The sequence below is a fragment of the Coregonus clupeaformis genome, unplaced genomic scaffold, assembly GCF_020615455.1.
Source record: "Coregonus clupeaformis isolate EN_2021a unplaced genomic scaffold, ASM2061545v1 scaf0060, whole genome shotgun sequence".
NCBI classification, from domain to species: domain Eukaryota; kingdom Metazoa; phylum Chordata; class Actinopteri; order Salmoniformes; family Salmonidae; genus Coregonus; species Coregonus clupeaformis.
This window is the reverse complement of record NW_025533515.1, coordinates 114,458-130,000: the sequence shown is the minus strand read 5'-3', so window position 1 is coordinate 130,000 and position 15,543 is coordinate 114,458. Positions and strand designations below refer to the sequence as shown.

The 15,543-nt window shown below is 45.3% G+C and overlaps 1 protein-coding gene across 1 annotated transcript in view; it reads left to right on the top strand.

Annotated features, from left to right (window-relative positions):
* Positions 1-15,543, top strand: part of fgfr3 (fibroblast growth factor receptor 3) — a 223,313-nt gene that overhangs the window by 180,284 nt on the left and 27,486 nt on the right. The window contains exons 8-11 of the mRNA XM_041869152.2: positions 1,569-1,713; positions 7,796-7,974; positions 12,888-13,036; positions 14,087-14,208. Of these exons, the coding sequence (XP_041725086.1) occupies positions 1,569-1,713; positions 7,796-7,974; positions 12,888-13,036; positions 14,087-14,208 (595 nt within the window). The remainder of the gene's footprint in view (positions 1-1,568; positions 1,714-7,795; positions 7,975-12,887; positions 13,037-14,086; positions 14,209-15,543) is intronic.

Below are 15,543 nucleotides of genomic sequence, written 5' to 3'. Positions count from 1 at the left end.
ATCTCTCCCTCTATCTCTCCCTCTATCTCTCCCCCTCTGTTTCCCCTCCGATATCTCTCCCTCTATCTCTCCCTCTTTCTCCCCCCTCTGTTCCCCTCCTCTATCTCTCCCTCTATCTCTCCCTCTTTCTCCCCCCTCTGTTTCCCCTCCTCTATCTCTCCCCCTCTGTTTCCCCTCCTCTATCTCTCCCTCTTTCTCCCCCCTCTGTTTCCCCTCCTCTATCTCTCCCTCTATCTCTCCTTCTCTGTTTCCCCTCCTCTATCTCTCCCTCTATCTCTCCCCCTCTGTTTCCCCTCCTATCTCTCCCTCTATCTCTCCCCCTCTGTTTCCCCTCCTCTATCTCTCCCTCTATCTCTCCCCCTCTGTTTCCCCTCCTCTATCTCTCCTTCTCTGTTTACCCTCCTCTATCTCTCCCTCTATCTCTCCCTCTATCTCTCCCCCTCTGTTTCCCCTCCTCTATCTCTCCCCTCTGTTTCCCCTCCTCTATCTCTCCCTCTATCTCTCCCCCTCTGTTTCCCCTCCTCTATCTCTCCCTCTATCTCTCCCCCTCTGTTTCCCCTCCTCTATCTCTCCCTCTATCTCTCCCCCTCTGTTTCCCCCCCTCTATCTCTCCCTCTATCTCTCACCCTCTGTTTCCCCTCCTCTATCTCTCCATCTCTATGTCCCCTGTTCTGGTTCTCAGTCTGTTTTTCCTGTGCTGCTGATTGTCTGGCTGGTTGATGAGCAGAAACCCCAATATTAGGGTTGAGCTGAAGTTTGTCAGTTAGCTTGTCTCATCCATTTACCATCACCTTCCTCAGATCAATACAACCACAGTTTCACACCCTTCATTACTGCTAGTACTTCAATAGGCTGCGCTCTCCCCCTCCTCAAACACACACACACACACCGTGTTATTGGTATTCCAGACAGTTGTATAGCAGAGCTGCATGCAGGACGGCTGGATGAACACTGCTGGATGAACACTGCTTATCACTGAGCTGAAGGAACAACAAACACATAGATCAGACCCCAGTAGTCGTTTCTATCCTCAGTTGAAATACACCATGGTGTTGTTTAACCTCTGCTTCATGGCAGTGTGTTATGGTGCTGATCATATGGCCTATTTGGTCCTACTGCAAAAGCCACAGCGATGATGCTTTCTTTTCTAAACATGTTGGCTTTTGTGGTCAGTGTATTCATCCCTCTCTCCCCTCCCCCTCTCCTCAGTTTGATGGCAGTACATGGTGTGGTGGTGATATGGGACCTTTTGGTGACGGCTTCTCTGCTGCTGCTCTGGGTGTCAGCTAGTTGAGGTGGTGGTAAAGATCATCCTAGTGATGTTACATCAAGCCCTGTGGAATAAGGTCTTCAGTCCTGCTTCCTGTGACCCCTAACCCCTGACCTCTAAACCTAACCCTCTGTTCCCATTGGTGACTGGTCTATTCTGAGATGCTCCTCTCCTTGTGCTCGGTGGTTTTAGTGTTTTGGTGTTTGGTGCATTTTCTCTTGGAGCGTTTGGTTTATGATAACTCTCTCTGTTCCTCTCTCTCCATCCCTCTCTCCTCTCCTCCTCCCCTCCTCTCCAGACGGCTGGTATAAACACTACGGATAAGGAACTAGAGAGCCTCTTCCTTACCAATGTGTCTTTAGAGGATGCAGGAGAGTATACTTGTCTGGCAGGGAACTCTATTGGGTACGCTTACCACTCTGCTTGGCTCACCGTGCTCCCAGGTATATCCCCCCCTCTCTCTTTCCTCTATGTCTCATTCAACTGTTGAATCTCTGTATTGCTGTTTGTATATCTGTGCCTGAAACTTTTCAAATGTAATTTGATTCAAGATAAAGCAATTAAAACCATTTATTTATAAAGATGATTTAGTAATTTCATCAGTAGCACAGTATTCAGCTGAAGAAGCATCACCATCCTAGAGATAATTGATTGTAGTGTAGAGACTTCAGTATGAATGTTGAACTATGTCCCCCAGCCTCCTAGAGACTGAACTATGTCCCCCAGCCTCCTAGAGACTGAACTATGTCCCCCAGCCTCCTAGACTGAACTATGTCCCCCAGCCTCCTAGACTGAACTATGTCCCCCAGCCTCCTAGAGACTGAACTATGTCCCCCAGCCTCCTAGACTGAACTATGTCCCCAGCCTCCTAGAGACTGAACTATGTCCCCCAGCCTCCTAGAGACTGAACTATGTCCCCCAGCCTCCTAGAGACTGAACTATGTCCCCCAGCCTCCTAGACTGAACTATGTCCCCCAGCCTCCTAGAGACTGAACTATGTCCCCCAGCCTCCTAGAGACTGAACTATGTCCCCCAGCCTCCTAGAGACTGAACTATGTCCCCCAGCCTCCTAGAGACTGAACTATGTCCCCCAGCCTCCTAGACTGAACTATGTCCCCCAGCCTCCTAGAGACTGAACTATGTCCCCCAGCCTCCTAGACTGAACTATGTCCCCCAGCCTCCTAGACTGAACTATGTCCCCCAGCCTCCTAGAGACTGAACTATGTCCCCCAGCCTCCTAGACTGAACTATGTCCCCCAGCCTCCTAGAGACTGAACTATGTCCCCCAGCCTCCTAGAGACTGAACTATGTCCCCCAGCCTCCTAGAGACTGAACTATGTCCCCCAGCCTCCTAGACTGAACTATGTCCCCCAGCCTCCTAGAGACTGAACTATGTCCCCCAGCCTCCTAGAGACTGAACTATGTCCCCCAGCCTCCTAGACTGAACTATGTCCCCCAGCCTCCTAGAGACTGAACTATGTCCCCCAGCCTCCTAGACTGAACTATGTCCCCCAGCCTCCTAGACTGAACTATGTCCCCCAGCCTCCTAGACTGAACTATGTCCCCCAGCCTCCTAGAGACTGAACTATGTCCCCCAGCCTCCTAGAGACTGAACTATGTCCCCCAGCCTCCTAGAGACTGAACTATGTCCCCCAGCCTCCCTAGACTGAACTATGTCCCCCAGCCTCCTAGACTGAACTATGTCCCCCAGTCTCCTAGAGACTGAACTATGTCCCCCAGCCTCCTAGACTGAACTATGTCCCCCAGCCTCCTAGAGACGTAACTATGTCCCCCAGCCTCCTAGAGACTGAACTATGTCCCCAAGCCTCCTATAGACGTAACTATGTCCCCCAGCCTCCTAGAGACGTAACTATGTCCCCCAGCCTCCTAGAGACTGAACTATGTCCCCCAGCCTCCTAGAGACTGAACTATGTCCCCCAGCCTCCTAGAGACTGAACTATGTCCCCCAGCCTCCTAGAGACTGAACTATGTCCCCCAGCCTCCTAGAGACTGAACTATGTCCCCCAGCCTCCTAGACTGAACTATGTCCCCCAGCCTCCTAGACTGAACTATGTCCCCCAGCCTCCTAGAGACTGAACTATGTCCCCCAGCCTCCTAGAGACTGAACTATGTCCCCCAGCCTCCTAGAGACTGAACTATGTCCCCCAGCCTCCTAGACTGAACTATGTCCCCCAGCCTCCTAGAGACTGAACTATGTCCCCCAGCCTCCTAGACTGAACTATGTCCCCCAGCCTCCTAGACTGAACTATGTCCCCCAGTCTCCTAGAGACTGAACTATGTCCCCCAGCCTCCTAGACTGAACTATGTCCCCCAGCCTCCTAGAGACTGAACTATGTCCCCCAGCCTCCTAGAGACTGAACTATGTCCCCCAGCCTCCTAGAGACTGAACTATGTCCCCCAGCCTCCTAGACTGAACTATGTCCCCCAGCCTCCTAGACTGAACTATGTCCCCCAGTCTCCTAGAGACTGAACTATGTCCCCCAGCCTCCTAGACTGAACTATGTCCCCCAGCCTCCTAGACTGAACTATGTCCCCCAGCCTCCTAGAGACTGAACTATGTTAGCCTCCTAGAGACTGAACTATGTTAGTGGAATAGTAACAGTAGAAGGGTTAGAGGAATAGTAACAGTAGAAGGGTTAGTGGAATAGTAACAGTAGAAGGGTTAGTGGAATAGTAACGGTAGAAGGGTTAGTGGAATAGTAACAGTAGAAGGGTTAGAGGAATAGTAACTGTAGAAGGGTTAGAGGAATAGTAACAGTAGAAGGGTTTAGGGTTAGAGGAATAGTAACAGTAGAAGGGTTAGAGGAATAGTAACAGTAGAAGAGTTTAGGGTTAGAGGAATAGTAACAGTAGAAGGCTTAGTGGAATAGTAACAGTAGAAGGGTTAGTGGAATAGTAACAGTAGAAGGGTTAGAGGAATAGTAACAGTAGAAGAGTTTAGGGTTAGAGGAATAGTAACAGTAGAAGGGTTAGAGGAATAGTAACAGTAGAAGGGTTAGAGGAATAGTAACAGTAGAAGGCTTAGTGGAATAGTAACAGTAGAAGGGTTAGTGGAATAGTAACATTAGAAGGGTTAGAGGAATAGTAACAGTAGAAGGCTTAGTGGAATAGTAACTGTAGAAGGGTTAGTGGAATAGTAACTGTAGAAGGGTTAGAGGAATAGTAACAGTAGAAGGGTTTAGGGTTAGAGGAATAGTAACAGTAGAAGGGTTAGTGGAATAGTAACAGTAGAAGAGTTTAGGGTTAGAGGAATAGTAACAGTAGAAGGCTTAGTGGAATAGTAACAGTAGAAGAGTTTAGGGTTAGAGGAATAGTAACAGTAGAAGGCTTAGTGGAATAGTAACAGTAGAAGGCTTAGTGGAATAGTAACAGTAGAAGGGTTAGTGGAATAGTAACTGTAGAAGGGTTAGTGGAATAGTAACAGTAGAAGGGTTAGAGGAATAGTAACAGTAGAAGGGTTAGAGGAATAGTAACAGTAGAAGGGTTAGAGGAATAGTAACAGTAGAAGGGTTAGTGGAATAGTAACAGTAGAAGGGTTAGTGGAATAGTAACAGTAGAAGGGTTAGAGGAATAGTAACAGTAGAATGGTTAGTGGAATAGTAACAGTAGAAGGCTTAGTGGAATAGTAACAGTAGAAGGGTTAGTGGAATAGTAACAGTAGAAGGGTTTAGGGTTAGAGGAATAGTAACAGTAGAAGGGTTAGTGGAATAGTAACAGTAGAAGGGTTAGTGGAATAGTAACAGTAGAAGGGTTAGAGGAATAGTAACAGTAGAATGGTTAGTGGAATAGTAACAGTAGAAGGGTTAGTGGAATAGTAACAGTAGAAGGGTTTAGGGTTAGAGGAATAGTAACAGTAGAAGGCTTAGTGGAATAGTAACAGTAGAAGAGTTTAGGGTTAGAGGAATAGTAACAGTAGAAGGCTTAGTGGAATAGTAACAGTAGAATGGTTAGTGGAATAGTAACAGTAGAAGGGTTAGTGGAATAGTAACAGTAGAAGAGTTTAGGGTTAGAGGAATAGTAACAGTAGAAGGCTTAGTGGAATAGTAACAGTAGAAGGGTTAGTGGAATAGTAACAGTAGAATTGGTTTAGGGTTAGAGGAATAGTAACAGTAGAAGGCTTAGTGGAATAGTAACAGTAGAAGAGTTTAGGGTTAGAGGAATAGTAACAGTAGAAGGCTTAGTGGAATAGTAACAGTAGAAGAGTTTAGGGTTAGAGGAATAGTAACAGTAGAAGGGTTAGAGGAATAGTAACAGTAGAAGGGTTAGTGGAATAGTAACAGTAGAAGGGTTAGAGGAATAGTAACAGTAGAAGGGTTAGAGGAATAGTAACAGTAGAAGGGTTAGAGGAATAGTAACAGTAGAAGGGTTAGAGGAATAGTAACAGTAGAAGGGTTAGAGGAATAGTAACAGTAGAAGGGTTAGAGGAATAGTAACAGTAGAAGGGTTAGTGGAATAGTAACAATAGAAGGGTTAGAGGAATAGTAACAGTAGAAAGGTTTAGGGTTAGAGGAATAGTAACAGTAGAAGGGTTTAGGGTTAGAGGAATAGTAACAGTAGAAGGGTTTAGGGTTAGAGGAATAGTAACAGTAGAAGGGTTAGTGGAATAGTAACAGTAGAAGAGTTAGATGAATAGTAACAGTAGAATGGTTAGTGGAATAGTAACAGTAGGAGAGTTTAGGGTTAGAGGAATAGTAACAGTAGAAGGGTTAGTGGAATAGTAACGGTAGAAGGGTTTAGGGTTAGAGGAATAGTAACAGTAAAAGGGTTAGTGGAATAGTAACAGTAGAAGGGTTAGTGGAATAGTAACAGTAGAAGGGTTAGTGGAATAGTAACAGTAGAACGGTTAGAGGAATAGTAACAGTAGAAGGGTTAGTGGAATAGTAACAGTAGAAGGGTTAGAGGAATAGTAACAGTAGAAGGGTTAGAGGAATAGTAACAGTAGAAGGGTTAGAGGAATAGTAACAGTAGAAGGGTTAGAGGAATAGTAACAGTAGAAGGGTTAGAGGAATAGTAACGGTAGAAGGGTTAGAGGAATAGTAACAGTAGAAGGGTTAGAGGAATAGTAACAGTAGAAGGGTTAGTGGAATATTAACAGTAGAAGGGTTAGAGGAATAGTAACAGTAGAAGGGTTAGAGGAATAGTAACAGTAGAAGGGTTAGTGGAATAGTAACAGTAGAAGGGTTAGAGGAATAGTAACAGTAGAAGGGTTAGAGGAATAGTAACAGTAGAAGGGTTAGAGGAATAGTAACAGTAGAAGGGTTAGAGGAATAGTAACAGTAGAAGGGTTAGAGGAATAGTAACGGTAGAAGGGTTAGAGGAATAGTAACAGTAGAAGGGTTAGAGGAATAGTAACAGTAGAAGGGTTAGTGGAATATTAACAGTAGAAGGGTTAGAGGAATAGTAACAGTAGAAGGGTTAGAGGAATAGTAACAGTAGAAGGGTTAGTGGAATAGTAACAGTAGAAGGGTTAGAGGAATAGTAACAGTAGAAGGGTTAGAGGAATAGTAACAGTAGAAGGGTTAGAGGAATAGTAACAGTAGAAGGGTTAGAGGAATAGTAACAGTAGAAGGGTTAGTGGAATAGTAACAGTAGAAGGGTTAGAGGAATAGTAACAGTAGAAGGGTTAGTGGAATAGTAACAGTAGAAGGGTTAGTGGAATAGTAACAGTAGAAGGGTTAGAGGAATAGTAACAGTAGAAGGGTTAGAGGAATAGTAACAGTAGAAGGGTTAGAGGAATAGTAACAGTAGAAGGGTTAGTGGAATAGTAACAGTAGAAGGGTTAGAGGAATAGTAACAGTAGAAGGGTTAGAGGAATAGTAACAGTAGAAGGGTTAGAGGAATAGTAACAGTAGAAGGGTTAGAGGAATAGTAACAGTAGAAGGGTTAGAGGAATAGTAACAGTAGAAGGGTTAGAGGAATAGTAACAGTAGAAGGGTTAAAGAGCTCATTTAAAAAGCTTGAAGTTCCTGAAGATCCAGGAGAGTAAATGTACCTTCTTTCCCACACTACTCCTTATAAGGGTTGCTACGTTGACCTGAGACAGTCTTATTCTAGTTTAATTGTGCTACTTAGTAAAGACATGTTTAGAATGGTTTAGTTTAGTTCATTAGGATCCGTATTAGCTGTTGCTCTTTCAGCAGCTACTCATCCTGGGGCCCAGATGGTAATGAAAACAATGTATATTTTAGTTTAATCAACATTGTACTGTAGTTGTGGTTGTGACACACTGAGCAAAGACAGAATGGTATTAATCAACACATTTAAACACAATGGTTGTGATTCTGATTCAGATTCTGTGGCCTGGTTACTGTCATTTTTCTGCTCTTATGCCAAGTTTCCAACTCCTTATAACACATTGTCACACAAATCTTGATAATGAGGGATAAGCAGTTGACATGATAGCACAAGCAGATCTGGGACCCGTCTGCAATGGTTGTAGTGTAGTTGTGGTTGTGACTGTAGTCCAACGTTAACTCTGTGACCTCTATCCCCTGACTCTCCCAGCGCTGCATGAAGGTGACAAGGAGGATGACTATGCTGACATCCTGATCTACGTGACGGGCTGCGTGCTCTTCATCCTGGCCGTCGTCATCATCATCCTCTGTCGTATGAGGATGTCTACCCAGAAGACCCTGCCCTCCCCGCCCATACAGAAACTCTCCAAGTTCCCCTTAAAGAGACAGGTAACAGAAAGTAGATACAAGATTTCCAACAAACCTTTAAACCTTTATACCTTCCTCTCTTCCTATGTTACTGTAGCAGACATTGGCCTTTTATCAATTACATGTTCTCACCGCCTGCGACCTCTCTCCTCCGTCCTCTCTCGCCTCCTTTTGAAAAAGGTAAAAGTTAATCGGGGAGAGCCGGTGAGCAGAGTGAACGTGGATGGAAATGAGAAGGTCCTTCTCCCCTCGCGTCATTTGGCAAATAATGTTTACAGGAGTTGGTTCACAAAATAAATGTGTAAAGTGATCAAACAAATTAAGTTAGTTGTGCAAGACATTTTCTAGATAAAACAATAAGTAACTGGCCTCCCAAGTGGCGCAGCGGTCTAAGGCACTGCATCGCACTGTTGCGGCATCACTACAGACCCGGGTTTGATCCCAGGCTGTGTCACAACCGGCCGGGACTAGGAGTCCCATAGGGCGCCGCACAATTGGCCCAGCGTTGTCCGGGTTAGGGGAGGGTTTGGCCCAGCGTTGTCCGGGTTAGGGGAGGGTTTGGCCCAGCGTTGTCCGGGTTAGGGGAGGGTTTGCCTGGGGGGGGCTTTACTTGGTTCATTGCGCTCTAGCGACTCCTTGTGGCGGACTGTGCGCCTGCAGGCTGACTTTGGTCGTCAGTTGAACAGTGTTTCCTCCGACACATTGGTGCTTCTGGGTTAAGCGGGTGGGTGTTAAGAAGCGTGGCTCGGCGGTTCATGTTTCAGAGGACGCATGACTCGACCTTTGCCTCTCCTGAGCCCGTTGGGGAGTTGCAGCGATGAGACAAGATCGTCATTGGATATCACGAAATTGGGGAGAAAACAGGGGTACAACAACAAAAAATAACATATTGTGGGGATGTTTTTCTCCTCTGACAAAACAAAGCTGATTCAAAGTGCTGTGGCAGATTTCAAATGTCTTCCGTGGTAGGTTACACATGAGTATCCTCGATGAAAGGAAGCTATGGAGGAGGGTAGGACTCTCTTCTGTTTGCCTACTAACAAACTGACACACTCCTCGACCTCTCAATCACTTATCTCACTGTGAGGGGCCTGTTTCTCAAACTAGACACTCTAATGTATTTGTCCTCTTGCTCAGTTGTGCACCGGGGCCTCCCACTCCTCTTTCTATTCTGGTTAGAGCCAGTTTGCGCTGTTCTGTGAAGGGAGTAGTACACAGCGTTGTACGAGATCTTCAGTTTCTTGGCAATTTCTCGCATGGAATAGCCTTCATTCCTCAGAACAAGAATAGACTGACGAGTTTCAGAAGAAAGTTATTTGTTTCTGGCCATTTTGAGCCTGTAATCGAACCCACAATTGCTGATGCTCCAGATACTCAACTAGTCTCAAGAAGGCCAGTTGTATTGCTTCTTTAATCAGCACAACAGTTTTCAGCTGTGCTAACATAATTGCAAAAGGGTTTTCTAATGACCAATTAGCCTTTTAAAATGATAAACTTGGATTAGCAAACACAACGTGCCATTGGAACACAGGACTGATGGTTGCTGATAATGGGCCTCTGTACGCCTATGTAGATATTTCATTAAAAACCAGCCGTTTCCAGCTACAATAGCCATTTACAACATTAACAATGTCTGCACTGTATTTCTGATCAATTTGATGTTATTTTAATGGACAAAAAAAATGCTTTTCTTTCGAAAACAAGGACATTTCTAAGTGACCCCAAACTTTTGAACGGTAGTGTATGTGTATATACAGTGGGGAAAAAAAGTATTTAGTCAGCCACCAATTGTGCAAGTTCTCCCACTTAAAAAGATGAGAGAGGCCTGTAATTTTCATCATAGGTACACGTCAACTATGTCAGACAAATTGAGGAAAAAATTTCCAGAAAATCACATTGTAGGATTTTTTATGAATTTATTTGCAAATTATGGTGGAAAATAAGTATTTGGTCACCTACAAACAAGCAAGATTTCTGGCTCTCACAGACCTGTAACTTCTTCTTTAAGAGGCTCCTCTGTCCTCCACTCGTTACCTGTATTAATGGCACCTGTTTGAACTTGTTATCAGTATAAAAGACACCTGTCCACAACCTCAAACAGTCACACTCCAAACTCCACTATGGCCAAGACCAAAGAGCTGTCAAAGGACACCAGAAACAAAATTGTAGACCTGCACCAGGCTGGGAAGACTGAATCTGCAATAGGTAAGCAGCTTGGTTTGAAGAAATCAACTGTGGGAGCAATTATTAGGAAATGGAAGGCATACAAGACCACTGATAATCTCCCTCGATCTGGGGCTCCACGCAAGATCTCACCCCGTGGGGTCAAAATGATCACAAGACCGGTGAGCAAAATCCCAGAACCACACGGGGGGACCTAGTGAATGACCTGCAGAGAGCTGGGACCAAAGTAACAAAGCCTACCATCAGTAACACACTACGCCGCCAGGGACTTAAATCCTGCAGTGCCAGACGTGTCCCCCCTGCTTAAGCCAGTACATGTCCAGGCCCGTGCTAGAGTGCATTTGGATGATCCAGAAAAGGATTGGGAGAATGTCATATGGTCAGATGAAACCAAAATAGAACTTTTTGGTAAAAACTCAACTCAGTCGTGTTTGGAGGACAAAGAATGCTGAGTTGCATCCAAAGAACACCATACCTACTGTGAAGCATGAGGGTGGAAACATCATGCTTTGGGGCTGTTTTTCTGCAAAGGGACCAGGACAACTGATCCGTGTAAAGGAAAGAATGAATGGAGCCATGTATCGTGAGATTTTGAGTGAAAACCTCCTTCCATCAGCAAGGGCATTGAAGATGAAACGTGGCTGGGTCTTTCAGTATGACAATGATCCCAAACACACCGCCCGGGCAACGAAGGAGTGGCTTCGTAAGAAGCATTTCAAGGTCCTGGAATGGCCTAGCCAGTCTCCAGATCTCAACCCCATAGAAAATCTTTGGAGGGAGTTGAAAGTCTGTGTTGCCCAGCGACAGCCCCAAAACATCACTGCTCTAGAGGAGATCTGCATGGAGGAATGGGCCAAAATACCAGCAACAGTGTGTGAAAACCTTGTGAAGACTTACAGAAAACATTTGACCTGTGTCATTGCCAACAAAGGGTATATAACAAATTATTGAGAAACTTTTGTTATTGACCAAATACTTATTTTCCACCATATTTTGCAAATAAATTCATTAAAAATCCTACAATGTGATTTTCTGGATTTTTTTTCCTCATTTTGTCTGTCATAGTTGACGTGTACCTATGATGAAAATTACAGGCCTCTCTCATCTTTTTAAGTGGGAGAACTTGCACAATTGGTGGCTGACTAAATACTTTTTTTCCCCACTGTATATATATATATGCACTATATATTCAAATTAGTGGATTTGGCTATTTCAGCCACACCTTTGCTGAGAGGTGTATAGAATCGAGCACACAGCCATGCAATCTCCATAGACAAACATTGGCAGTAGAATGGCCTTACTGAAGAGCTCAGTGACTTTCAACGTGGCACCGTCATAGGATGCCAACTTTCCAACAAGTCAGTTCGTCAAATTTCTGCCCTGCTAGAGCTGCCCCGGTCAACTGTAAGTGCTGTTATTGTGAAGTGGAAACATCTAGGAGCAACAACGGCTCAGCCGCGAAGTGGTAGACCACACAAGCTCACAGAACGGGACTGCCAAGTGCTGTCCTCGGTTGCAACACTCACTACCAAGTTCTAAACTGCCTCTGGAAGCAACATCAGCACAAGAACTGTTCGTCGGGAGCTTCATGAAATGGGTTTCCATGGCCGAGCAGCCGCACACAAGCCTAAGATCACCATGTGCAATGCCAAGCGTCGGCTGGAGGGGTGTAAAGCTCGCTGCCATTGGACTCTGGAGCAGTGGAAACGAGTTCTGTGGAGTGATGAATCACGCTTCACCATCTGGCAGTCCGACAGACGAATCTGGATTTGGTGGATGCCAGGAGAATGCTACCTGCCTCAATGCATAGTGCCAACTGTAAAGTTTGGTGGAGGAAAAATAATGGTCTGAGGCCACTTAGTTCCAGTGAAGGGAAACCTTAACGCTACACCATACAATGACATTCTAGAAGGTTCTGTGCTTCCAACTTTGTGGCAACAGTTTGGGTTAAGGCCCTTTCCTGTTTCTGCATGACAATGCCCCCGTGCGCAAAGCGATGTCCATACAGAAAGGGTTTGTTGAGATCGGTGTGGAAGAACTTGACTGGCCTGCACAGAGCCCTGACCTCAACCCCATCGAACACCTTTGGGATGAATTGGAACGTCCACTGTGAGCCAGGCCTAATCGCCCAACATCAGTGCCCGACCTCACTAATGGTCTTGTGGCTGAATGGAAGCAAGTCCCTGCAGCAATGTTCCAACATCTAGTGGAAAGCCTTCCCAGAAGAGTGGAGGCTGTTATAGCAGTAAAGGGGGGACCAACTCTATAATAATAATAATAATATGCCATTTAGCAGACGCTTTTATCCAAAGCGACTTACAGTCATGTGCGCATACATTTTTACGTATGGGTGGTCCCGGGGATCGAACCCACTACCCTGGCGTTACAAGCATCATGCTCTACCAGCTGAGCTACAGAGGACCACTATATCCATATTAATGCCCATGATTTTAGAATGAGATGTTCGACGAGCAGCTGTCCACATACTTTTGGTCATGTAGTGTATGTATATACCACTACTGTCTCTATACCACTACCACTACTTTATCCTGCCCTGCTCCTAATACTCCCAGATATACACCCGTCACTGAAGAAAACCGGAGGTTTCAGAGAGGAGGCCATCTTTCAAAGAAATGACCCAGTTGAGTGAATCAACCTGATGCACCCTGCCTGTTGAAACAGCACATTCCTCTCCTCCCTCGTCCCTCGCTCCTCTTCAGAGATTATAACAGTCTGTCTTTATCACCCAGCAGGTTTCCTTGGAGTCTAACTCCTCCATGAACTCCAACACGCCATTGGTCAGGATTGCACGCCTGTCGTCCAGCGATGGACCAATGCTGTCCAACGTCTCAGAGCTGGAGCTTCCATCAGACCCCAAATGGGAGTTCTCTAGGACCAGGTGAGACAGAGAGATACCCGTTACCTTAGCAACGCCTGGAGAAATACCATAGCTAGCACTGTAGGACTCAGTATATCAGTCTGTTACCAAGAGACAGCTGGGTGGCTTTAGACTTGTTGTTTACATAATGCTGCTGCAGGAAAAATTATTTTGAGGATTGAAATACACAGATAATATTTTGGACATCATTAGATCACTTTCTTGGATCTCCCAGATAAGAGTTGTGGTTGTGTTTCAGTCTAACTAGTTGTGGTTGTGTTGTGGTTGTGTTTCAGTCTAACTAGTTGTGGTTGTGTTGTGGTTGTGTTTCAGTCTAACTAGTTGTGGTTCTGTTTCAGTCTAACTAGTTGTGGTTGTGTTGTGGTTGTGTTTCAGTCTAACTAGTTGTGGTTGTGTTTCAGTCTAACTAGTTGTGGTTGTGTTGTGGTTGTGTTTCAGTCTAACTAGTTGTGGTTCTGTTTCAGTCTAACTAGTTGTGGTTGTGTTGTGGTTGTGTTTCAGTCTAACTAGTTGTGGTTGTGTTTCAGTCTAACTAGTTGTGGTTGTGTTGTGGTTGTGTTTCAGTCTAACTAGTTGTGGTTGTGTTGTGGTTGTGTTTCAGTCTAACTAGTTGTGGTTGTTTCAGTCTAACTAGTTGTGGTTGTGTTGTGGTTGTGTTTCAGTCTAACTAGTTGTGGTTGTGTTTCAGTCTAACTAGTTGTGGTTGTGTTGTGGTTGTGTTTCAGACTAACTGGTTCTCTGTAGCTCAGCTGGTAGAGCACGGCACTTGTAACGCCAAGGTAGTGGGTTCGATCCCCGGGACCACCCATACACAAAAATGTATGCACGCATGACTGTAAGTCGCTTTGGATAAAAGCGTCTGCTAAATGGCATATTATTATATTATTATTAACTGGTTGTGGTTGTGTTGTGGTTGTGTTTCAGTCTAACTAGTTGTGATTGTGTTTCAGTCTAACTAGTTGTGGTTGTGTTGTGGTTGTGTTTCAGTCTAACTAGTTGTGGTTGTGTTGTGGTTGTGTTTCAGTCTAACTAGTTGTGGTTGTGTTTCAGACTAACGCTGGGTAAACCTCTGGGAGAAGGCTGCTTCGGTCAGGTGGTGATGGCAGAGGCCATCGGGATCGACAAGGAGAAACCCAACAAACCCCTCAACGTCGCTGTGAAGATGCTCAAAGGTTGTTGTTTCAGTTTCAAGTTTTAATGTTATGTGCACAAGTACAGTGAAATGCTTGTCTTACCAGCTCTAACCACAACAATGCAGTAATCAATATCAATGTAGTACTAAAAATAACAAGGTACAACAGAAACACAATAAATTAAACTAAGAAATATGAAGAACACGATAAATTAAGTAAGCCTACTATATACAGGGTCAGTTCTAATAACATATTAACAATGTGCAGGGATACTGGAGTGATGGAGGTAGATATGTATAGGGGTCAGGGGACAGGGATACTGGAGTGATGGAGGTAGATATGTATAGGGGTAAGGGGACAGGGATACTGGAGTGATGGAGGTAGATATGTATAGGGGTAAGGGGACAGGGATACTGGAGTGATGGAGGTAGATATGTATAGGGGTAAGGGGACAGGGATACTGGAGATGGTATGTATATAATGATGGAGTGCAGGGACGATATAGGGGACAGGGATACTGGAGTGATGGAGGTAGATATGTAGAGGGGTCAGGTGACTAGGCTATGGCTTGGGTTGTTGGAGTCTTTAACGATTTTCTCTGACGATTGTATCTCTGACTGTCTATCTCCTCATAGAGAGGCAAATTATCTCTGACTGTCTATCTCCTCATAGAGAGGCAAATTATCTCTGACTGTCTATCTCCTCATAGAGAGGCAAATTATCTCTGACTGTCTATCTCCTCATAGAGAGGCTGATTATCTCTGACTGTCTATCTCCTCATAGAGAGGCTGATTATCTCTGACTGTCTATCTCCTCATTGAGAGGCTGATTATCTCTGACTGTCTATCTCCTCATTGAGAGGCTGATTATCTCTGACTGTCTATCTCCTCATAGAGAATGACTGTCTCAGTCTATCTACTCTTCAGGAAATTACAACTTGATCTGGATTTCAAATTACTTCTTCTCCCTCCCTCCGTCTGTCCATCTGTCCCCTCTCCCTCCCTCCGTCTGTCCATCTGTCCCCCTCTCTCTCCCTCCGTCTGTCTGTCCCCTTCTCTCTCCCTCTGTCTGTCTGTCCCCCTCTCTATCCCTCTGTCTGTCCCCCTCCCTATCCCTCCCTCTGTCTGTCCCTTCTCTCTCCCTCCCTCTGTCTCTCTCTCTATCCCTCTGTCTGTCCCCCTCCCTATCCCTCCCTCTGTCTCTCTCTCTATCCCTCTGTCTGTCCCCCTCTCTCTCCCTCCCTCTGTCTGTCCCCCTCTCTCTCCCTCTGTCTGTCCCCCTCTCTCTCCCTCTGTCTGTCCCCCTCTCTATCCCTCTGTCTGTCCCCCTCTCTCTCCCTCCGTCTGTCTGTCCCCCTCTCTCTCCCTCTGTCTG